This window comes from Heptranchias perlo, chromosome 22 (genome assembly GCF_035084215.1).
Source record: "Heptranchias perlo isolate sHepPer1 chromosome 22, sHepPer1.hap1, whole genome shotgun sequence".
Lineage (NCBI taxonomy): Eukaryota > Metazoa > Chordata > Chondrichthyes > Hexanchiformes > Hexanchidae > Heptranchias > Heptranchias perlo.
Window position 1 is genome coordinate 37,363,648 of NC_090346.1, and position 25,207 is coordinate 37,388,854.

At 41.8% G+C, this 25,207-nt stretch overlaps 1 protein-coding gene and 1 long non-coding RNA gene across 4 annotated transcripts in view; one reads left to right on the top strand and one right to left on the bottom strand.

Annotated features, from left to right (window-relative positions):
• Nucleotides 1-3,575: 3,575 nt before the first annotated feature.
• Nucleotides 3,576-25,207, bottom strand: part of mfsd1l (major facilitator superfamily domain containing 1-like) — a 36,055-nt gene continuing 14,423 nt past the window's right edge. The window contains exons 6-13 of one of the 3 annotated variants that reach the window (XM_068003290.1): nucleotides 20,931-21,089; nucleotides 18,490-18,605; nucleotides 18,176-18,276; nucleotides 17,374-17,485; nucleotides 12,379-12,516; nucleotides 10,994-11,133; nucleotides 8,550-8,661; nucleotides 3,576-6,990 (exon numbers count right to left, since the gene is read on the bottom strand). In XM_068003290.1, coding sequence (XP_067859391.1) covers nucleotides 6,874-6,990; nucleotides 8,550-8,661; nucleotides 10,994-11,133; nucleotides 12,379-12,516; nucleotides 17,374-17,485; nucleotides 18,176-18,276; nucleotides 18,490-18,605; nucleotides 20,931-21,089 — 995 coding nt within the window. In that variant the 3' untranslated portion in view covers nucleotides 3,576-6,873. Of the gene's footprint in view, nucleotides 6,991-8,549; nucleotides 8,662-10,993; nucleotides 11,134-11,911; nucleotides 11,968-12,378; nucleotides 12,517-17,373; nucleotides 17,486-18,175; nucleotides 18,277-18,489; nucleotides 18,606-20,930; nucleotides 21,090-25,207 lie in introns of those variants that run through there. The other 2 variants (XM_068003291.1, XM_068003292.1) reach the window with 2 other exon arrangements.
• Nucleotides 7,428-24,916, top strand: LOC137340666 (uncharacterized). Its single transcript, XR_010966850.1, has 3 exons — nucleotides 7,428-7,485; nucleotides 16,103-16,157; nucleotides 24,202-24,916. It is a non-coding gene; the product is annotated as an uncharacterized lncRNA (long non-coding RNA).

The following is a 25,207-nucleotide window of genomic DNA, read 5'->3' on the forward strand; positions in this document are numbered from 1 at the left end:
TTGTTTACAATTGTCAACCCCAGTCCATCACCGGCATCTCCACATCATGTCTATTTATAAAGCCCAGGATCCCATATGCTTTTTTAAAAAGGCTTTCTCAACCTGTCCTACCACCTTCAAAGATGTGCGTATGCACCCCCTTTAGAATTGTACCATTTAGTTTATATTGCCTCTCCTTGTTCTTCCTTGCTAAAATGATCACTTTGTACTTCTCAGCATTAAATTTCATCTGCCATGTGTCCATCTATACCACAAGCCTGTCTATGGCCTCTTAAAGTCTCATTATCCTCCTCACTGTTCACATTTTCAAGTTTTGCATCATCTGTAAATTTTGAAATAGTGCCCTGTATATCAGTCTTTTAATAAAGATCAAAAAAAGCAGTGGTCCTAGTATCAACCCCTAGGGAATACCACTGTATACCTTCCTCCAGTCCCAAAAAAAATTCACCACTACTGTTTCCTGTCACTTAGCTAATTGCCCCTCTTATTCCATGGGCTTCAGTTTTGATCATCCTATTATGTGGCACTTATTCAGCACCTTTTTGAAAGACCATAAGCACATCAACTGTATTGCCCTCATCAACCCTCCATTAGCTCATCAAAAAAACTTGTTAAACACTATTTGTCTTTAACAAATCTGTGCTAGCTTTCCATTATTAATCCACACTTGTCCAAGTGACTAATTTTGTCCTGGATTATTGTTTCTAAAAGCTTCCCCACCTCAGAAGTTAAACTGACTGGCCTGTAATTGCTGGTTTATCCTTACACTTTTTTTTGAACAAGTGTAACATTTGCAATTCTCCAGTCCTCTGGCACCACCACTTTTATCGCAGGAGGATTGGAAGATTATGGCTAGTACCTCTGCAATTTCCACCCTTACTTCCCTCAGCAATCTATCCGGACTGGGTGACTGACTACCTTGAGCATAGCCAGCCTTTCTAGAACCTCTTTGTTTTCACCCCATCTGCCACCTTGACTGCCTCCCCTTTTACTGTAACTTTGGCAGCATCTTCTTCCTTAGTAAAGACAGATGCAAAGTACTAGGGTCAAAGATGTCAGTGGCTGCAGGTCATTCTGGAGGGGGTGGGGCATAAAACAATGGTGGGGGTTGTCTATAGGCCCCCGAACACTAGGAGAGTATTGAACAGGAAATTAGAGATGCATGCAAGGGTACAACTATAATCATGGGTGATTTCTATCTACATACAGGTCAAACCAAATTAGCAATAATACTGTGGGGGACAAATTCCTGGAGTGTGTACATTTCCTGGAGTGGGTTTTCTAGACCAATATGTTGAGGAACCAACTAGAGAACAGGTGATCCTAGACTGGCTGTTGTGCAATGAGAAAGGATTAATTAATAATCTTATTGTGCGGGGTCCCTTAGGGACGAGCAACCATAACATGATTGATAGAATTCCTCATTAAGATGGAGAGTGAAATAGTTGAATCTGAAACTAGGGTCCTAAATCCAAATAATGGAAATTATGAGGTGCGAGTTGTCTGATAGATTGGGGAACTTTACTAAAAGTGCTTGGGCCCCAACTATTCACAATATAGATCAATGATTTGGATGAGGGAACTAAATGTAACATTTCCAAGTTTGCAGATGACAAAGCTGGGGTGGAATGTAAGCTGTGAGGAGGATGCAGAGGCACCAATGTGATTTAGACAAGTTGGGTGAGTGGGCAAGAACACGGCAGATGCAGTATAATGTGGCTAAATGTGAGGTTATCCACTTTGGTTGTTAAAAACAGGAAAGGCAGATTATTATCTGAATGGTGATGGATTGAGAAAAGGGGAGGTGCAACAAGACCTGGGTGTCCTTGTGCACCACTGAAAGCAAGCATTCAGGTGCAGCAAGCAGTTAGGAAGGCAAATGGTTTGTTGACCTTCATTGCAAGAGCATTTGAGTACTGGTTCTGGACTCTCCAGCCATCAGGAACATCCTCCCTGCATCTAATCTGTCTAGTCCTGTTAGAATTTTATGTTTCAATGAGATCACCTCTCATTCTTCTAAACTCGTGAATATAGGCCTAGTCAACCCAATATCTTCTTATACGTCAGTCCTGTCATTCCAGGAATCAGGCTGGTAAACCTTTGTTGCACTTCCTCTATGACCAGGACATCCTTCCTCAGATAAGGAGACCAAAACTGCACTCAATACTCCAGATGTGGTCTCACCAAGGCCCTGTCTAACTGCAGTCGAGGGTGATTAAGTGTTCAGCATGAAAGAGGACATCAAGCTTTTTGGAGTCTGTTTTAGCAGTGGAGCAAATTTGAGTTTGGTTTTTAGATTGAAAGAAATGTTGATGGATAAAAGACTATTGATGGGAATGATCAAAAGTGAAAGGTGGTAGCTGTTGGTTATATGTGATTACATCAAGTGTTGAAGGTGCATAGCACTGAAAGCTGTGGCAGTTCTGGTTCAGCTGTAATACTAAGAACAATAGCAGTTGTGTGCACTGAAGGCATATGATCTGAATGTAGAGTGGAATCATCAGGAAAGTAGTGGGTGAGGTTGGATGATGATTGGAGGTCATTTGATACTATGGAAGAACAGAAGAAAACAGTCCTGTGGAATCCCTTGAATTAATAGAAAAAGAATTGGAAGATGAACCATCAACAGCATTTTGATAGAAATTAGGAACAACTCTAGCTTTGGTGAGAAGCCAACTGATCCTTCAGAAGTGCATAGTGCTTAATATTGAAAGATTTTGTAGATGAGCACCATAGTGGACAATTTTTGTTTGACAAGGAGCAAGAGTTCTGGCACTGTATCCTGGAAAAGCCATACTGAAAAATCATACTGATGGTTGTGGATAAGACCAAAATTTGAATGTGGTAGATAATTTGAGATAGCAGCACTATCCATACTTAATCAGTGTACACTTAAAGGTAAATGGCTGTATATGCAGGAAAATAGTTTCCACCTTTATTTAAAAAGTAACTTTGTAGTTTCATATTGTCAGCCTTTGCCAAGGTTGGGGAGAGGGGCAGGAAGGAACTAGAAGTACCAGGCAAAAATAAAGGCAACTTGATATGATGACATGAAACTTAGTATAGACATAACCAAGTATTATATATACACACACACCAGTTGTCCACTTGTGAACACTTCCATAAAAATTGTACAATGTAATGCTATCAGAATCCACAAAGGAATTTCCATCCTTACCACTTGGTTGTTGCTGCAATTGAAACACCAATGCTATTGGGAAGTACCACTGAATGAAAAAAATGGAGGACTGTCATAACCCTCAGCAGCAAATGCTGCTAGGAGCAAAATCCAACCAATGCTGGTGGGCAGAAGTTTATATCAGTAACTACAACTGTGAGAAGCTCAGTGACCTGTCACAAAGATTGCAAAAATCCATGCAGCGCACTGCTGCATTGTCGACCGAGAACTTGGGGGGGGGGCGGGGGGGGTGCGGGATGATTGGTCGCCCTAAAGATGGAGGTGCAGATGAAATGGTGATTATCCTTTCTGGCTGTTATGGGGAGGTACTGCTGCAAAACAGCATAATGATTATTAAAGTGCATATTCAAGTTATTTGGTTTCCATTCCAAGATAGAAAGCTGTAGCGAGGCAATGTGGTACAAATCCTTGATCCTACTTAATTTTCTTTCTCGCTTCCCACTCTCCACTAGCCCTGAACTTTCTCCCCAAATGCCCTCTCTGAGCTTATATTGTCCACACGACCCATCTCTTGTTCCTTGACCCCCCCACTCTAGCTGACATTGTAAATGGGTCTTCTCTTCCCCCGCACCCCCTCCCTGCCTGCTATCAAAACTACCACTATCAACCCATTTGTCTTTGTAAACTACTACTCCAGCACCAGCCTTGCCTCTCCAATCCTTAAATATGTTTCCTCCCAAATCCATGTCCACCTTTCTCAACTCTCTGAATCTCTAAGCTGGGTTCCACTACTGAAATGGCCCTAACCAGAGTTACAAATGCCAGCCTTGGTGACTGTGACCATGAGTGCATTAGGTATTGAGCAATAACATTTTTATGCTCACGTTGTATATCCTAATTATATACCTGTCAAATTTCCAGAAATTTCATGAGCTTGAATCTTAAAAGCATCTAGATTGCACTTTTTAAAATCGCATACATACAGAACCAGCTTTTATTTAGTGCCATTCACAACCTCACACCCACAGAGAGTATTTTTTTGCCAGAGGATTTCTGAATTAGCATCAGTTTTTTTTTTAAGAAACCTCAAGCTGGAGTGGAACAATTAGTGCACATGGGCTGAGATCAGCCTAAGGATGGGGGGGGGGGGGGGGGGGGGGGGGTGACCACATATGGGGCTGATACGTAGTCTGGATAGATAACAGAAATGGAATCGAACCAGACTGTATCTAGGGAAGTTTACTTTCTTACACTACTTATGTAAACAACATAGACTCACTTAAAACACATTGGGGGTGAAACTGATCAACAACGAGTAGCGCAAAAATAGCAAATTAACAGCCCCTTTTACACTGCACTCGATTTTCTTTTGCATTGAAATTGGTATTTGGAAATTACTATTTGGAGTGCGAGAGGCACAGATTCTAGATATTCAAACTAGATTTCTACAACAGGCAAAGTTGACTACAGATCATAGAATGATATTTGGAAGAGCTTTTTTCCCCCATAGCCCTGTAAAATTTTCCCCTTCAAGTATTTATCCCATTCCCTTTTGAAAGTTGCTATTGAATTTGCTTCCACCACCCTTTCAGGCAGTGCATTCCAGATCATAACTCCCTACATTAAAAAAAAGTAATGTCATTTCTGGTTCTTTTACCAATTACCTTAAATCTGAGTCCTCTGGTTACCGACCATTCTGCCTGAAAAGTTTCTCATTTAATCAATCAAAAGCCTTCATGATTTTGAACATCACTATCAAATCTGCTCTAAGAACAACCCCAGTTTCTCCACGTAACTGAAGTCCCTCATCTCTGGTACCATTCTAGTAAATTTGTCCTATACCCTCTCTAAAGCCTAGACATCCTTCCTAAAGTGTGGTGCCCAGAATTGGACACAATACCCCACCTGGGGCCTAACCAGATACATTAAATGACTTTAGTAATTAGTCTCAATGGAACTGTTCTGGCATGAATTAGGTTAGTCATTTTAACTTTTGCAATTCAGAATATTCCATTCAAATCAGAACCTAATTAACAGTTGCACATGGTTGTTCTGGCACCATTTGTAGTGGCAAAATGCCATTTCCAGTTTGAGAAATTAGCTTTTCAGATGATAGATGTGACTTATTCCCACCCATCAGCTGTTGAGTTAAGGGGCTGTATTCAGAGTAGTCATTTTTAGCTGACTGCAACTTTCAACAAGCTATATTTGGCAAATAATGATCTTACCCTGTACAGGCATTTACCAATATGATTACTATATCTGGAAATTAGAAATTCCCTCACTTAATTGATTTATTATTAACATTGGAGTTAAGAGTGAAGTTTAGATATTAATTGACATCCTCCAACCCTCAGTGGGGTCACTTTCTGCTTCCTAAAAAAAATTAAGAAAGCACTTGTGTCAGTCATCTGATTTTTGCCCGTAACTTTGCTTTAGATTTTGGCAGAAAATATTCAGCCTAGCAATACAAACAATGCCATGTAATCAGTATTTGCAGGGAACGCTCTGTTCCAGTTTGTTTCAATGACAGGAGCAGTTAAAGCCCTTGTTTCCAAACACAAGCCACACCAGCAGCTTTAGTTTATCTGTGCTACTTAGTATCCCTGCAGGCACCGACAGCCAATCTGGAACACTGCGTGATCCAGGAATGAATGTGAAAGTGTAAACTGATGGTTCAGAAGTTGAAGATTATGATTTTCAGCCAAACAAAACATCAAAATTATATAGAGGATTCCAATGAATCATCAATTGAAAACTCCATACAATCATGCTGATCAAGTGCAAACATGTCGTGCCAAGACATGCCTTGCAGAATGATCGTCATAAAATGTTTACAGGACTGCTACAAGCTCCCAGCAGAATAGTGTTTAACTCATGAAATGTGGTTCACTCATTCTTACAATGAAAAATAAATACACAACACAAATGCACTTCTTTACACTCAAGTCACACAATTCTTTCCTACTGGCTTACACAGGACCACTCTATCTCACCTTAGGTGAGCAGTTTCTTGCACGCACCTCTTTTTTAAAAAATTTGATCATGAGGTGCTCAGTCACATCTTGTGACCTACATAATAGCGAATATACTTCGAAGAGTAATTAATTGGATGCCTAGCACTTTTGGTGTCCTGATGACATAAAAGGTGCTATATAAAAGAAAAGGTCTTCTCTTTCATTTGACAAACCTATGAAAAATTAAAATGTTTCCTTTTGCAATCTTATGTAACGTAAAGCACCCACCCCAAAGATTAGGTTTGGTACAGAGCAGCAGAAAACCAGAACTGCTCCCCTATACCGACAATGTACCTCAATAGTAGAAGGCTAACCTCCCCTTACCACCACACTTCCAGTTCCCAGTAAAAGTTAATAACAGCAGGAATTGCAGTAGGTAAGAAACACGAGCCAACAGGTTACAGTATTTACTGAAGGCTCATATGGGACAGCAGATATTATTATATTTAATAAAAATTTCTCTAGTTCAACTACAAAATCGTTACTGCCTTAATGTGATTACATAGGAACAGGAGTAGGCCATTTAGCCCCTCGAGCCTGTTCCGCTGTCCAATGAGATCATGGATGATCGAGGATGTTGATATTTTTGACAACAATAGATCACACTGGTAGATGCATAACTTCAATTTAAAAATTAAGACCTCAGCTATTATCCTGGAGAATAGTCTATTTTTCTTTCTTAACCCAAGAGAGGTAAATTGTTCTCCCATTTATCACTCAGTTAATCGTGTTCTGATCACTCCTCTCCCTTAGCAAAGGGGATGTTTCAGATGGTTCTTGATTTTCCTCTTTCACAGCTTTTGAATGCTTAGTGGTTCTGTTCAATGTGCTACCCTGAGAGCAGAAAAAGAATGAAATATCACTTTAACTCATGGAACAAAGATGGTTGCTGCTATTAAAAAAAAATTAGCCAATTGATCAGAGAACACAGATAACACATGCTTAATGGAGGGATGAGAGGAGGAAAGGGAACTTTGATCAGGACTGCCACAGGTATAACCTCCTAACTATGCAATAAAACTGCTAGATCCTGAAACCTGTCAGGGGCTGGGTTCTGGGAAGGTGGAATTGCAGCTCCTCCTGTCTCTGGGGAAGCGGAGGGAAAAATCAGATAGCGAAGGGAAAACAGAGAAGATTCTGTTTGGAGGGGGAGGAGAGAGGCAAAAGGTGAAGTGCTGGTTAGTTGCTGACTTGTATCATTAGTACCATTTATTATTAAATACACTCTTCTGTATTGTGTTTAGAGTTTTGTCTGGAATTTGAAGACACTTATCTATGGGTGCTTATGTTGGTCTTCACAAACCACAGAGATCTCATCATGCTGTGCAAGTAAGTGGCCAGTAGATGTGAATATTACTTTTTAAAAAAAAACAAAAGTCACCAAGGGCTTCTCCAACGGCTTAGAAACAAAGCAATTGTCGCAAAGTTGTACAAACCAGGATAATGCCAGGTTCAATCCACAATGTGCGTCAAGTTAATTGATCTCATCTGAGTCAGTGATAGCAGTTCTACAGTTGGCCGTCGTGTCCCAAGTTAGGGAACCAGGGAAGGGAAAAAGAAATGTTCCTACTCATTATCGCTGTCCAACCCTTGCTGTAAATTCGCGTGTGGATAACAGTCTGCCAGCACTCACTCAATAATTGCCAGTTGCGCAAGTACCAGAGGGTAACTGTACTCCCTACAAGAGAATCAACACCTTCAAGGAGGGGAAAAAAAGTTCAAGCAACAAAATAAAATGAATATCGAGTGAGTTAGGAAAGGTGACTAAAAGCTTGGTTGAAAAGATGAGCAACAGCAAGAGACAGAATATGAGGGAAAGAAACAAAATGCGTAGGAGTGAAACAGAGTCCATTTCATGCACCCAGTGCTTCCAGGTCAGACACAGGACAGCCAGATGCAGAGTAAAGCTCCCTCCACTCTGCCCCCCTGCACTTCAACCCCAACCACAGAAGACCAGCCTGACTGCACCAGTGTAGCACTTTTCCCCCCATTTACCACAATCATCCTTACACTTGTCTGAGTGAGGCTGCCAACTGGTATGAATTAGGCCCATGCCCACTAGGAACTAAATTGAGACTGCCCAAATTTATTTCACATAGGACCTTTATAGCCAGCAGACAAGGAAGACTTTCATTCCATCTGTCTCGGCTAGATTTGAACCCAGGTCCCAGAGTTAAAAGGCCAGCATCTGAATCACTGCACCACCCAGTTCCAAGGACAGATGCATTAACAGTATGAGCAGAAGCCCCCTCCCAGGATATGAAATAACACCAAGTGAAGGACTCCATTTAGCAGCCTATCCCAAGCAGCATTTAACGAAGAATAATATGCATAATCCTGTGAACTTTTCACTCCAGCCAATTTTTTTTTTACTTTATTGGTGAAACCCTTACCTGTCGTTTGTCCACTATATTGAGAATGATGGAGGTGATGATGCAGCTGATGGTATTTGCCAGCATGAAGATCATCATCTGCTGCCAGCGCCACACTGGGATCTTCAAGTCACTGCATGTCAAACACCAAATGTGTTAATAGCAAGTTGTTGGGGTTTCTTAAAAAAAACATTTTCTCTCTTCCTTTTTGGTTTCCTCTGGCCAAGAGGGTAATTAGGAATGTACTCCCAGGCCCCAGACTCCAGGTGTAGGAGATGCCAAACAGCAGTCAGGATGATTAGCTGCATCATGTGTAAGTATTTTTCTCCCCTTGATAGCAGTATGGCCATGAACAGATCTCAACATGTGGGATTCAGAGGCACAAACTCTGTTACCACCCCCCCGACATCATCCCTCGTCACCCCATGGTGCAGCCCCACACTAGTACCATTTTACTAAAGAAAGCAACTCCAGTAGTTGGTTAAATAGACCATGGTGCTCCTCTCACACATCTTAACCCAGATATATGCCGTTCAGCCACACAAACTATGGAGTCTCATAGCAATAGTTTACAGTAATTTTTCCAAAAGGCCCCCAACAGCATCACCAACTGACCATTACACACACCAATAACTACTGCCAAATATTGCCCTTCGTTCAGGTTATTTACTCAGACATATCTTGGAAAGACACAATTAAAATGTTTCCTACAGGAAGAATAATACACGGACAGGGGAATCAGAGGGTGAACACCACCCATGGAATGATGCTTCAGAAAGGAGCCAAGAAAGTTGACAAGGAAATAAAAACAGGTTCCTATGGTGAGTTTACATTCAGTGGATGTGCATGTATTGGCAACACGAAATCTTGTGTACGGCTGAGCTGTATTTTTCTCCAATGGGATTTAAGTGGGTCAAGTCAATGTGACAAATGTTGAGCACTTCACACTTTTGTCAACTGACTTCATGGACACTTAAGATGGAAAGAATGCTGTTCATGTACAAACTGCAGATTTAGCATTAAGTTTACACATTTCTCCTTGAACCACCTGCCATTCTCTGGCTAAAAAGGTGCAGACAACCAACTTCACACTTTTTCAAATGCTGCTCTTGTTGACCGGAGGTCACCGGTTACAGTTATTGGCTTAGTACAAAGAGGAGAAGAGTCAATTATCTCTTAACTCTCAATTCGCTTTATTCACGTCGTTAGATCATAGCTTATACGTCTGGTTAGATATAGACATGCAGTTTGCACCAGGTTATACAGTTTTATACCCAAACTAGGATCTAAACGCACACCCACTAGGCTTCTCTGACACTCCCCGAGTGGTCACAGAATATAAAGGCTAATAACCCAAAAAGGACAGCTGACGCTGGCCAGACGTTCCGTTCTCTCTTTCGACGTGGTCTCTACATCCCTGACATAGGTTCTTCCACTTCCGCGATGGTTGGTCTCCGGAGTCTTCGCTCTGGCTCCACGCCCCAGATTCTTCATTCTTATTCCGAATCTTATCTCTTCAAGCTGTGCTGTCTCTCTCTCCATTTGGTTTAGGCTTGTTCGCCTAGTCTGTGTCTTCTCCTCATTGGCTCTGTCCCAAGGACTTAGGTAGCATTACCTCATTACTCCTTTTCTAAATAAGGACTTGTGTCTTATCACATCTCCTTTGTCTTTCACAAAACTTAGCTAATTCAAAACGGTTCCAGCCAGCTCAGGCCAGCGACTGAACTCAGGTTACTTCAGTTCAAAAGTTGCTTTTGCCTGTGTGTCAGCAGTTCGGAATAAACTCAGTAGTTTCTGCATCCCCTGGCCAACACTCTGTAAACAACTATTAGAAATTCTGTCAGTGTGGGCAGATGAGACCCAGCTACTGATTTATTTTCCTTTCTTCTATGGGGAGGCATACAGCCTCTGTCCAGAACCCTCTTGCTGTTGGTGATAGTGTAGCCAAGATCTAATTGAATGGCCTACTCCTAGTCCCATGTTAAGATAGTCTCCTTGTGAGATCTGTAAGCATAAATACTCATCCAACCAGGGTTCTGCTCTATTATTTGAGATATCTAATATTTTTAAGTCTAGTTTAACGGATGCAAATTGTGGATTAAGTCATTTCTGCCAATATATGTTCCCCTTTATAAAGTCATATACTAAATCAACCCAGTTGAGCATTCTATCACTCTTAACAATCGTGTTTTCAATTTATGCTTCATATTGCATTGTTACTAGGCGCATCAAGTATATTGGTCCTATATTGATTATAGAGCAGTTTCACTTTCACTAAGCAGTATAGGTAAACTGCTTCTATCAGTATGGAGCAGACTTTCAAACTTGCACAGGTGGTAAGAGAGATACAGATAATGGAAACAGAGACAAAAGTTCAAGTAAAAAGTAAAAGCACCGCATTTCAGATGGCAGGCTACAATACATCTTATATTTTACTGCAGACAGTACAAAATAAGACCCCTTACCTGGACTTGTTTCCAAGGATCTGCCCAACTATCAAGTTGCAAAGACCAATACCAATCATCTGCACCGAGGTTGCAAGCCCCATAGCTGTTCCAAAATTTGCTTGAGGAACTACTAGTGGGATTGATGGCCACAGACTTGCCTGTAGAAATAAGCATAATTTGCCTTTGAAAATAATGACAATGTAGTACCTCAATCAGTAAATGATACCTTGGTTTTTATTACTGTGAACCCGCATAATATTCCCTCTCTTCCCACAGTCCTCCATTTAACCCAAAAAATATTTAACAACCATACAAGATGTAACCTGCAGATCATCTGATAATAGTTAGCTCATCTCAGAACTAGTGCATTTCACCAGAACAAGACTTCAAAACTACAAAAGAAAGAAAATCTGGCTTCTGAGTTATTCTCTTGTAGTCCAGCAATTGCCGGTTATTTTGTTAGGGTTTTCTATCTATATAGACACACACACACCTCTGCATGCACTTCATCAACTTTTCCATTATAAATTCCCATGTCCACATCCACATTTATAATAGAAACTGCCTATGTAAACTTGTCACAATGGAATTACAACTCTCCTCCCGAGTTGCTGCAGTGGCACCACTAGCAAGGGGGTGTAATTGCAGCGTGATCAGTTTACATAGGCACTTTCCATTGTATATGTGGATGCAGGAATTTACAATAGAAATAATAAGGAGCACATGTCTTTAAAATGGACACCAAATTACATCGACAAATCTTGCTCCAATTATCACCCGACGACTACATGTGTAATGCCATGGAGTTTCCACTAATATATACAAATCTTATACAAGCGAAGAAATTAAATTGAACCAAAGCTATTTGTTCCCAGTTATATCATGAGAAAAACAATCCAGCTTTACACATTTTTAAAAACCAGACGAGTAACTCACCAGAGCTTTCTAAAAAATTTCCAGACACCATTTGCACAGGTACCCACAAGACAGTTCTACAAGAAATTAAAGCAAGTTTCACCAACAGTATCCCTTTAAAATCACTACTGGTACTGCCTTCAAAGTTTTATTGATGCTGACCTTCTAAGGGAGCTAAATTAACATGCAGTCGATGCTCACTTTTGGGTTGATGACACTATACTAAAAATACCTCCTTCACAATAGCAATTTCTTGAAGCCAGTACCTTCTATGCCATTAGCACTCATTGCATAAACTATCAGAATTCTTTGGAAGTGTTTTTTTTAAATATAAAAGAGGGGGGCCTGATGACAAACTCCTTCATTAAAATGGATGCTTTAGGTGGGATAGGATTGGGGGGGGGGGGGCGGGGAAAGGAGAGAAAGTCAGGAGGAAAGGAAATCAATTGCTCATCAGCAGAGAAAGAAAAAAAAAATCAACACCTTACAGCAGCAAATGAGTAGGTGACTCCCAACCATATCGTGGAAACCAATGGTGAGACGAAGGTGAACGCCAGCAGTGCGAAAACTGGGAGCGTCAGCACAGCACATGCCATGGCAAATATTCCTCTGAGACCCACATAATCCTGAAAAAAAGATCAATAGAACATTTAATGGATACGTACATAAATTAAAGAGAACTTCGCAGTAACTGAGATGAGTGCTAGCTATTGGGAGTGCCCTGGGTTAGATTGCATGACAAGGCACCTGATCTAATTCCTTGTTCCTTCTTACAGTATTTACTTTTTTAAAAAAAATTGATTTAAATTAGTCTTGGTCTATAGAAAGCACACTTTGTATCCTTTCAATTTTTAGTCTTTACAATTGTTCCCATCTTAGGTCTCTGCTTACATTTCCTCTTTTTTTCTGAAAGCACATGACCAACTAGGACGTTAACTACTACATAGCCATTCCAACACCTTCATTTTCAAATTGCCATTATTTTAACAATTTTCATTTATACAGGATCTTTAAATGAGAAAAAAAAATCCCAACACGCTTCACAGAGGCATAATCAGACAAAAATAAAAGGACGCTGAGTGAAAGGAGATATTAGGGTGACCAAAAGTTGGGTTTTAAGAAGGCTCTTAAAGGAAAAGGAGGAGGTGGAGATACAGAGTGGCTTAGGCAGGGAATTCCAGAGTGGGGCCTAGATGGCCGAAGGTATGGCCATCAACAGTGGGGCAAATGGAGTATGGGTTGTTCAAGAGGCAAGAGTCGAAGGAATGGTGAGTTCTGGTGAGGATTGTGGGGCTGGAGGAGGTTACAGAGATAGGGAGGAACAAGGCCATGAAGGGATTTAAAACAGGAGGATGCGAATCTTAAATTGGAGACTTTGGAGGACCAGAAGCCAATGTAAGTCAGCAAGAACAGGAATGATAGGGGAGTAGAATTTCATGTAGGATAGGATATGGGTAGCAGTGTTTTCGATTCACTCCACGTGATATCAAGAAACGGGTGAGTGCACTGGATACAGCAAAGACTATGGGCCCCGACAACATCCCGGCTGTAGTACTGAAGACTTGTGCTCCAGAACTAGCCGCGCCTCGAGCCAAACTGTTCCAGTGCAGCTGCAACACTGGCATTACCCGACAATGTGGAAAATTGCCCAGGTATGTCCACAAAAAGCAGGACAAATCCAATCCGGCCAATTACCACCCCATCAGTCCACTTTCAATCATCAGCAAAGTGATGGAAAGTGTCGTCGACAGTGCTATCAAGTGGCACTTACTCACCAATAACCTGCTCACCGATGCTCAGTTTGGGTTCCGCCAGGACCACTCGGCTCCAGACCTCATTACAGACAAAAGAGCTGAATTCCAGAGATGAGGTGAGAGTGACTGCCCTTGACATCAAGGCAGCATTTGACCGAGTGTGGCACCAAGGAGCCCTAGTAAAATTGAAGTCAATGGGAATCAGGGGGAAAACTCTCCAGTGGCTGGAGTCATACCTAGCAGAAGGGAAGATGGTAGTGGTTGTTGGAGGCCAATCATCTCAGCCCCAGGACATTGCTGCAGGAGTTCCTCAGGGCAGTGTCCTAGGCCCAACCATCTTCAGCTGCTTCATCAATGACCTTCCCTAAATCATTCACTCTCTTCACCACCGGCGCACTGTGGCTGCAGTGTGTACCATCCACAGGATGCACTGCAGCAACTCGCCAAGGCTTCTTCCACAGCAACTCCCAAACCCGCGACCTCTACCACCTCGAAGGACAAGGGCAGCAGGCACATGGGAACACCACCTGCACGTTCCCCTCCAAGTCACACACCATCCAGACTTGGAAATATATCGCCATTCCTTCATCATCGCTGGGTCAAAATCCTGGAACTTCCTACCTAATAGCACTGTGGGAGAACCTTCACCACACGGACTGCAGCAGTTCAAGGCGGCGGCTCACCACCACCTTCTCAAGGCCAATTAGGGATGGGCAATAAATGTTGGCCTCGCCAGCGACGCCCACATCCCATGGACAAATTTTTAAAAACTGGGCTTCCATGCTCTGTAAACTTCAGAGAGGAAAGTATTAGAATAGTCAAGTCTGCAAGTGACAAAGGCATGGCTGAGCTTTCAGCAGGGGCCGAGACAGGCGATGTTATGGAGGTGAAAGTGGGCAGTCTTTATGATGGAGAGAATACGAGGTCGGAAGCTTAGCTCCAGTTCATAAGGTTGCAATGAGTCTGGTTCAGGGAGGGAGAAGAAGGATGGATTGGATGGTAAGGGCTGAATACGATGGCTTTGGTTTCCCCAATGTTTAAATGAAGGACGTTGCAGCTCTTCCAAGGTTAGATGTCAGACAAGCAGTCTGGCAGGACAAAGACAGTGGAGGGGTCAAGGGAGGTGGTGGGGAGGTAGAATTGGGGGTCATCAGCATACATGTGGAAGCTGACCCTATGTCTACAGATGATGTCACCAAGGCGCAGCATGTAGATGAGGGGACCAAGGATGGATCCTTGGGAGACCCCAGAGGTAACAGTGGAGGGCGGGAAGAGAAGTCATTGTTGGAGATGATGAGGAAGGAAAATGCACCATGGTCACAGAGGTTGTTATTTGTGACTTTGATTAAGGCAGTTTCAGTGCTGTGGTAGGGACGGAAACCTGATTGGGGAGATTCAAATAGAATTGTGGGAAAGATATGGATTTGGGAGGCATCAACATGTTTAAGATCTTTGAAGAGGAAAGGGAGGTTGGAGATGAGGTGACAGTTTGTAAGGACAGACGGATTGAGTGTGGGGTTTTGAGGAAAGGGTGATGACAATAGTTTTTAAAGAGAGGGAACAGTGCCTGAAGAGAGGGAACCATTTACAATATCAGCTAGCATGGGGACCAGGAAGGAAGTTGGGTGGTCAGCAGTTTAAGAGAGAGCAGGAGGTGGTCTCAAGGACATGATGAGCTTGGAGTGGGCATGAGGGGAGATAGGAGAGAAACAACATGGGTTCAGGACTAGAGCAGGGAGGAGTCTGGGGGAAGGTTCAGCCAGATGTGCGCTGGATACATTCAAGTTTGTGCCCTTTGGACTTGTGGGGGGGGGGGGGTGGGGATTACAACCTGGATGGAGAGAGTAAAGGTAAAGGTTTTACAGGGGACAAGGATATCAAAAGGTGGAGGCAAGGGAGTAGTTGAACAGTTTGACAGCTGCAGAAGCATCATGGCGAATGGAGAGCCAAAGTCTAGGCTGTTGGCAGAAAGTGCAATTGTAAATGACTTGGGGCAAGTGTTTGTTCCAAGAGCAGACGCAGAAGGAAATGGGGTTGGAAGGATATAGAGGGAAGTGGTTGGAGATGGCTTCGTCTGTAATCGAGACCATGAGAGTAGAGAGGCCACGAGAAGCCAAAGTTGAGGGATGGCCGTGAATATGGGTACGAGAGTTTAAATGGAGGGCGAGGTTAGGGAGGACAGTGAAATCAGAGGAGAACGCACACAGGGAGCTGAGATGGAGATTGAAGTCACCGAGGATGATGCTAAGGGAAGATATTTCATTGGAGAAACTCTGAATGAGGCTGGCGGAGGTTGAGAACGCAGATTGTTTAATGCCAGCATTAAACAACTCATTTTAATTTGATTAGCAAGGCATTAAAATCATGGAAAATCAAGGCTCAAATTTCCAATAGGAGGTGTATATCTACCCAACACTAGTCCTGATGTTTTTACTGATACAAAATATTCTACTTTAAGGGCAGAAGAGAGCTCCATCTGTTGGCCAAGCCAAGAACTGCCAAAATGCAACCATGTGAGTTTTTGTGTGCTTTATATGGTTTTAAAATTTATTTTCTTTAATTTCAGTCAGTATACTGAATAGCAATGATTTCATTGTGCAATAGCAATAGCCAAAGAACAGAAGGTCAAAGCTGAACAATACAGCTCAATAGTAAAGTCACCAAGAGTTTCATGGACTGGAGTTTACAATATCCAGGGGATGCACCCATTGGCTTCTTATGATCATCCCTGCGTTTCACAACCAAATTTATGAATTAGATCAGGTCCAACAGCTGATGCTCATGGTATTCGAGGATGTAGTAAGATACTAACACTCCACGAGAATTTAAAGCAGCCTGTACTTATTACCAAGCAATGATAATAGAGATCATATATACACATATACCTACATACGTATATACACATATCATTTTCTAAACAATAATCACAGACTCCAACTACAGATGGCAATTGCTAAGGTTATACTGCTGAACACATCTGCTGATATTCAGGGTTGAAATAGTATGTAGTCAGAAGAATTGGACAACAGCTCATGTCATTAATATTCCAAGTCTACAATCATCAGGGGCAACAGATCACTGCTCCACCCAAGTGTATTTTGATTTGATATATTTCATCTTTTCCCATTTGCCAATATTTAAGACTCTCTGTTTAGGGCAAGTTATTCAAACCTCACGGTTAAAAAGTTAATTTTCAAAATAACATTAACTGATTAAAACAACATAACAAAACTGATTCTCTGATTGGAACCATCTCAAAAGTTAGTTCAACACCTGCAACAATGCGCCAGAATTGGGAATTTTAAAACAGGAGATTGCAACTCGGCTGAAATTTATTCTTGAAGTCAGTAAGCCCTCACCAGCAATCCCACATAAAATTGCAACTAATAAATACGTAAAATTGTCAGTACAATTTATTAAAAGATTCTTATTAAACACTGCAAATAAATAACCACGATTGTATTTTAATACACGAAGAGGGAATCCCATCACTGATAAAGTGTGATTCAGATTTCTCTTTTGATCCTCAGAAATGTAAAACTAGTCAAAGATTGTTCATTTCTTTCACCTTTTACCGAAGCCACATTTTATATCAAAGTTCACTCCAAGGTCTGTCCAGCTGCATTTACATCTATAACAGGAGATAGTAGTATAGGAAAGTACAAAGGTGTATCATGAGTCTAGTGATCACAAACTGCTGCGAGGTGGCACAAACCAGACTGTACTCACAATGAGGATTCCAGCTATAGCAAATAGCACCAGTGAGCTGTCGTAGACAGCACCAGCGATGTAGGAGGCTTCCTGCTGACTGTACCCAGAATATTTATCTTGAATAAACTTGCTGAAAAACAAACAAATGTCCGTATCACATTTAGGTCCAAGATGTAAGAGAACTGGCACAATTTCAGCAAACTATTTGGTTTCCACATTTCATATTTTTAAGAATAGTCCTGGGGACCATAACAAATAGTTAACCAAGTTTCAAAACAATAAAGTAATGAAATCGGTCTGAGGATCTCAATACACAAACCAAAGCTCCACCCACATACTAACAGCAGAATCAGACTGTTTGAGATACTACTTTTGAGGCCATCTGCCAGCACCATTTTCACTCTACTCAATACCCCAGTCAAATATTCTGCCAATATTCACGAGCTAGGTTCATAAATGAAGAACGGACACTTGGCCAAGGTACCAGAAGGCTGCTGGTACCCATTGAACCATAAGCCAGCAGGAACGGCTACCTTCAGGAGAGGAGCGGTTAGGAAAATACAAGGGACAAAATTTATTTTAAAAACACTCCCTAGGAGGCAAAATGTTCATATTTCAGCTTTTTCTCTTAGAGAAATGTATCTGCCAAAGGCTGCACTCTTGTACCATTATGGAGCATTCCATTTTTGAGGCAAGGAGAGAAGGAAGGATAAGAAGAAAAAGGATAAAACACACAATAGTTCCATCCCACAGAAATACCAATGGGGATCACTAGGAGAATGGTGCAATCACTTTGGATAATAGAATGAACACTTCTTACCTAGCATCAGCAACAAAAGGAAAGATTCCATTATAGAAGAACATGATGGTAAAAACTAGCAGCCAGTAGCGGAGCGACAGATAACGAATATCCTGGAACCGCTGAGAAAAAAGAATGGACAACAGGGTCACTGCCGGGGATGGGGGCTAGAGCTCATTCAGGCAGCATACTATAAAACAACCTTACCACTCCCTACTTCCAGCGATGAGGGATTTCACTGCATTCCACCTGGTTATTAACAGATACTTAATTCCGAGTCAAATACCAGCTTATTTTACAAAAGAGCGAATCCTCAGGGCCCTGAATCTACGCACCATTTTCTTGGATTCTTGCTGAAGGACATCGTCCAGCCCGAGTTGTTTTGTGCCAACTTTATCCAAGATGCTAACAATGACGGCTGACACAAAGCTAAGAACACACAACAACGTACCTGAGAAAATTAACCACAGGAAAGATTGCGTTACAAGCAGAAACTACACTGCAACAGACACAAAGCTCCAGATGATCGCACCAGTGGCGGTCAGACCTGCTGCAGCTTCTTGCAATTATATCACACCTTTACTGTAGAAAACGCCCCAAAGTCCTTCATAGAGGCATAATCAAAATATGGACACTGAGCCAAAGGAGGAGATAACAAGCAGGGTGGCCAAAAGCTTGGTCTTGGGGGCGGGTTTTAAGGAATGTCTTAAAGGAAGAGAAGGAGATGAGGAATTTAGAGAGGGAATTCCAGAGCATGGGACCAAGGTAGCTGAAGCCATGGCAGGGAGACACACGAGAAGCCAGAGTTAGAGAAACGGAAAGTTCACGGGGGTAGGGGGGGGGGGGGAAGGGGGCGAAGAGAAAGAGATTGTAGGGCTGGAGGAGGTTACGATAGGGAGAAGTGAGGCGGCCACGAAGGGATTTAAATTAATGAAAATATTGGGAAAGGGGTAAGGCAAAAGGTAATAACTGTCCTGACACCCATTTTTCTCCTTTCTAATGTTAGAGGCAGAATTAGTACAAGTGAGTTTCTTGGTGAACTAAGCATTAGGTTTCACTTATTCCAGTCTTCAACGCTGTTGAAATCCATCACTCCCTCAAATCCCTCCATTAGCTTCGCCACTCCCTATCTCTGTAACCTCCTCCAGCCCTGCAACCCTCCGAGATCTCCGCGCTCCTCCAATTCTGGCCTCTTACGCATCCCTGATTTTAATCACGCCAACATTAACAACCATGCCTTCAGCAGTCTAGGCACTAAGTGTTATAAATTGGATAATCCGATGGTGAAAGATCAAATACTAGAGCCTGGTCTTCAGTTGCTTCCAAGACTTTATTCACAGATCAACACAATCCACACCCTAGATAAGCTCTTTTATAAATGGATACAAAAAAAAGTTCCCAATTGATACACACCACCTGAATCCAATTAACACTGATAAATCATATGGATACAATTAACGCTAAGCTCTGGAATTCACTCCCTTAACCTTTCTGCCCTCATTTAAGACGCTCCTTAAAACCTACCTCTTTGACCAAGCTGTTGGTGACCTGTCCTAATATCTCATGTGGCTCGGTGTCAAATTTTGTTTGCTAACGCTCCTGTGAAGCACCTTGGAACGTTTTACAATGTTAAAGGCACTATATAAATGCAAGTTGTTGTTGTTGCTACTTACTAGCATTTAAATAGTGTCCTTCACAACCTCAGAATGTCCCAAAGCGCTCTACAGTCAATGAAATACTTTTAAAAATGTAGTCCCTGTTGTAATGTAGGACAGCAAGGTCCCACAAACACCAATTAAATCAATGACCAGCTCATCTGTTCTCAGTGTTGGTTGAGGGACAAATGTTGGCCAGGAGACCGAAAAAACTCCCCTGCTCTTCTTTGAATAGTGCTATACTGTGGGATTGACAACAGCCAGACCAAAAACACTGATAACATCTGAAGACTGCATATAAACTAAACGCACACTTCATTCAAGGTCAGTAAGCAGCTGTACATCCGAGAAAACCAACTATTAAGGCTATTCAGTAGAAATTAACCTATGACATTGGAAAATTGCATTGGCACTCTCATGCAAGGAGTGGGAGTGGAGTTTGTGCCACCAAATCCCTGAGCAAGAGTTGCCAAGGCAGGAGAGGAGAGGACAAGGCAAAACCAGAGGAAAGAGCAATCCTGGGATGTTCTTCCATACGCCATAGTAGACAGCTCAAGAACGGCACGACAAAATCACCAATACCAAGCTGAAGAATTGTTTGTGGGAGGAGGGTAGAAGGTGTCAGTTTTGCAACAGTTTGAGTTTTGCTGTAGATCAGGAAGTCATCTAAGCTCCTCAACACTACGAAGCACAGTTCAATTCGGTTAGTCTGTTTCTAAAAGGCATCAGAACAGGACTTGCACTAATATCCAAACTAGTTATCAATTTATCATACTATCAAATTAATCAGTGTATTGCCGTACTGCAGACATCTATTTGAGTCTGTCCTTTTAGTGTTGTTTAAGTTACTGACTAATTGATACAAACATTAGCTGAAGAATGTAATTTAGATAAAACCAATTCATGCATTACGACATTAATGCATCACACTGACTTAGCATCTCTAACCAGAGTCTAATATTTACATTTACTCACATGATAGTCCATTAATCAACACAAGATCAATTTGACCTTCCTCCTACACAGGAAAAGATAGTTCTTCATTCTCCCTGCTCTCACCAAAAATTTCAAAATTCCTTTCTCTCTCTGCCTACCACCCACCCCAAAAAAAAAATTCTTACCTCCCCAAAGTGTCCACTGAATCCCAAAACTTGCCTTAAAGGACTGAGTTAAGAAGAAGTTGAGGACACTGCCCAGACGGGAGGCGGCCATCGTCAGCCCAAAAGCCAGTGACAGCTCCTTATCTTTGAACCAGAAAGCAGTAATACGATTCTGAACAACTGGGCGGAAGGAGGAAAATAGAATCTGAGTGATGCTGCCTTCTAAAAAATAAATCACAACCTTCAAATGCACTACCCAGTGCGGAACTGAGAAATAAGATTCCAGGTTCAATCCTTGGTCTGTATTTTGTTAGCTCTGCTCAGCCTGGGCAGAGATGGGGCATAACAATTGACATCAGGAGCTGCAGGCATTGAGGAGGGGGGGTGGGGGGAAGCAAAGAAAATCAAATCAGCCAAGGTTTCCGTTTAAGGACTCCTGCCATAAAGGTCTGCCTATGTGATGGTCAGGCACAGACTGGTAAGACTCAGCTGTACTGCCACCATTGCCCAACTCCCTAGTTGAATAGTGTCCTGACCCTCAATATCCAACTGACACATGAAGAATGGTCACTTGGATGAGGTTCTGGAGGATTGTCAGCAACTCTGGAAACATACCCCAAAACGAATGGTTGAGGCAGCGACCATTAATTCTTTGAAGGGAAAATTGGAGAAATATTTGAAGCAGGGAACAATACAAAGCCACGCGGCAAGAGGAGGGCAGGGAGATTAGTTTTGATTGCCTTAGCAAAGAGCTGGTACAAACAGAATGGGTAATATGGCCTCCTTCTGTGCTGTAACTTGTGTGGTTCTAAATCTCCCAAAGCATGTCCTTTAGGAAGAATCCCAATACAGACAGATAGCTGTGTAAGAAAGGAATCAGATGGGAGATTAATCCTCCAAAACTAGGGTTCTAAATCTAAGGAATCTACGAAGGTATGAGGAGTGAGTTGGCTATGATAGATTGGGAAGATTCATTAAAAGGCATGACGGTGGATAGGCAATGGCTAAGGTATAAGGAGCGAATGCAGGAATTGCAACAATTATACATTCCTTTCTGGCACAAAAACACAAAAGGAAAAGCGGCCCAACACATGGCTAACAAAATAAATTAAGAACAGTATTAGATCCAAAGAGGAGTCATATAAAGTTGCCAGAAAAAGTAGCAAGCCTGAGGATTGGGAGCAGTTTAGAATTCAGCAAAAAAGGACCAAGAGATTGATTAAGAGGGGAAAAATAGATATGAAAGTAAACTTGCAAGGAAGTATGTAAAAAGAAAAAGATTAGTAAAGACAAATGTAGGTCCCTTACAGTCAGAAACAGGAGAATTTATAATGGGGAGCAGGGAAATGGCAGAGCAATTAAACAAATACTTTGGTTCTGTCTTCACGGAAGAGGACACAAATAACTTCCCAGAAATGCTAGGGAACCAAGGGATTAGTGAGAAAGAGGAATTAAAGGAAATTAGTATTAGTAAAAAAAAGTGCTGGAGAAATTAATGGGACTGAAAGCCGATAAATCCCCAGGACCTGATAATCTGCATCCCAGTCTACTAAAAGAGAGCGCCATGGAAATAGTGGATGTATTATTTGTCATCTTCCAAAATTCTATAGATTATGGAATAGTTCCTGCAGATTGGAAGGTGGCAAATGTAACCCCACTATTTAAAAAAGGGAGAGAGAAAACAGGGAACTACAGACCAGTTAGCCTACCATCAGTAGTAGGGAAAATGCTTGAGTCTATTATAAAGGATGTGAGAACAGGACACTTAGAAAATATCAACGGGATTAGACCAAGTCAACATGGATTTATGAAAGGGAAATCATGTTTGACAAACCTACTGGGGTTTTTTGAGGGTGTAACTGGTAGAATAGATAAGGGAGAACCAGTGGATGTGGTTTATTTGGATTTTCAGAAGGCCTTTGATAAAGTCCCACATAAGAGGTTGGTGTGCAAAATTAAAGCACATGGGATTGGTGGTAATATACTGGCATCGATTGTTTCCTGTCTGTTAACCAATTTTCAGAGAGTAGGAATAAATGGGTCTTTTTCGGAGTGGTAGGCAGTGACTAGTGGGATGTGCTTGGGCCCCAGTTTTCCACAATATATATCAATGATTTGGATGAGGGAACCAAATGTAATATTTCCAAGTTTGCTGACAACACAAAACTAGGTGGGATCGTGAGTTGTGAGGAAGATGCAAAAATGCTTCAAGGCGATTTAGACAAGTTGAGTGAGTGGGCAAATACATGGCAGATGCAGTATAATGTGGATAAATGTGAAGTTATCCACTTCGGAAGGAAAAACAGAAAGGCAGAGTATTATTTAAATGGTGATAGATTGGGGAATGTTGATGTACAAAGGGACCTGGGTGTCCTTGTACACCAGTCACTGAAAGCAAACATGGAGGTACAGCAAGCAGTTAGGAAGGCAAATGGTATGTTGGCCTTCACTGCAAGAGGATTTGAGTATAGGAGCAAGGATGTCTTACTGCAGTTATACAGGGCCTTGGTGAGACCACACCTGGAGTATTGTGTGCAGTTTTGGTCTCCTTACCCAAGAAAGGATATACTTTCCATAGAGGGAGTGCAGCGAAGGTTCACCAGATTGATTCCTGGGATGGCAGGACTGTCATATGAGAAGAGATTGGGTCGACTCGGCCTGTATTCACTCGAGTTTAGAAGAATGAGAGGAGATCTCATTAAAACATATAAAATTCTGATAGGGCTAGACAGACTGGATGCAGAGAAGATGTTTCCCCTGGCTGGGGGGGGGTCCAGAACGAGGGGTCACAGTCTCAGGATACGGGGTAGGACATTTAGGACTGAGATGAGGAGAAATTTCTTCACTCAGAGGGTGGTGAGCCTGTGGAATTCTCTACCACAGAAGGCTGTGGAGGCCAAGTCACTGAATATATTTAAGAAGGAGGTAGATAGATTTCTAGACACAAAAGGCATCAAGGGGTACGGGGAGAGAGCGGGAATATGGTATTATAGAGGATCAGCCATGATCGTATTGAATGGCAGAGCAGGCTCAAAGGGTCGAATGGCCTACTCCTGCTACTATTTTCTATGCTGTCCATATCTGGGAAAAGTGCGCATAGTCTAGTGATCTGGAAATTACATTATTGAAGGGCTGAATGGCCTATTCCCATTTCTATATAACCTCCACAACAGACAACAAACAAAATCCAGACAATACACAGTATCTGTAAAGAGAAAAGACAGGTTATTTAACCTTTGGCAAAGCTTTTAGAATTACATGCAAAATATTAACTTATCTTTTCTTTTTACAGATGGTGACTGACCCACTGTGTATTTCCAGCATTTTCTGCGGAGGGGGAGATGTGTTCCAGATTTTAAACACCAAGTTTTTTTTCCTTCTTGCCCTGTAGGGCTAGTCATGAGTCCACCTGCAGCCAGCTTCACCAGAAGCAGTGTTTCCATTGCTGGTACCTCTCGAGGTGCTGAAAGCAGCTATGCCAACTCATTTGCCCAACAGTCCTGCCCACTGAACTAGGGGCTGACTTCAGCAGTGCTACTGAAGTAAATGCACCAAGCATGTCCCACACAGATACAGAAGTTGTACTGGCTGCATCACCGCAAAGCAACATTATCCTTGGAATCCATGCACATCAAGTGTAGTCTTCCCAAGGATTTAGATTTAAAACTGTATTAGGGGGACTCAGTCCCAGATTAGGATGCTTAATCCTATTAAAGAAACATTTTTAAATACTTGAATTTGTTAAAAAGATCAGGGCTTTTCCAATTGATCAACAAGTTTCTAGTATGGGGCTCTCAAACTTGTAAAAGCGCACCTTCCACCCATTAAAACCATGAAGTCTTTCCACTTGCTACTAAACAATGCAAAGAATGTTAATGTATTTCGCACGTAACTCTGACAATGGGTTAAACTCAAAATATTAACCTGTCTTTTACCTTTACAGATACTGTATATTGCCTAGATTTTTTTTTTAAGCTTGCCAAGCACAAGACATGCTAAAGTTTACTATATGAACAATGATGTAAAAATAAATAACTCCACAATTATAGTCACAACTCTACTAAATGCTACATATTTGTGCACAACTTTTCAAAATCCAAGTTCGCATTTTCACACACACTAATGTACACACTCACTCAATCCTTCAGAAGGGATGAAAATTGGCTAGAAAAAGCAATTAAAATGCAAGATTATCCTGGAGAGTGAACATTGAACTATTTTGACTATATATAAAAAAAATCAATACTAAGCTCCTGCCCATTTATTTCCCAGTCTATTACACAGTCAGGTCAAAAATG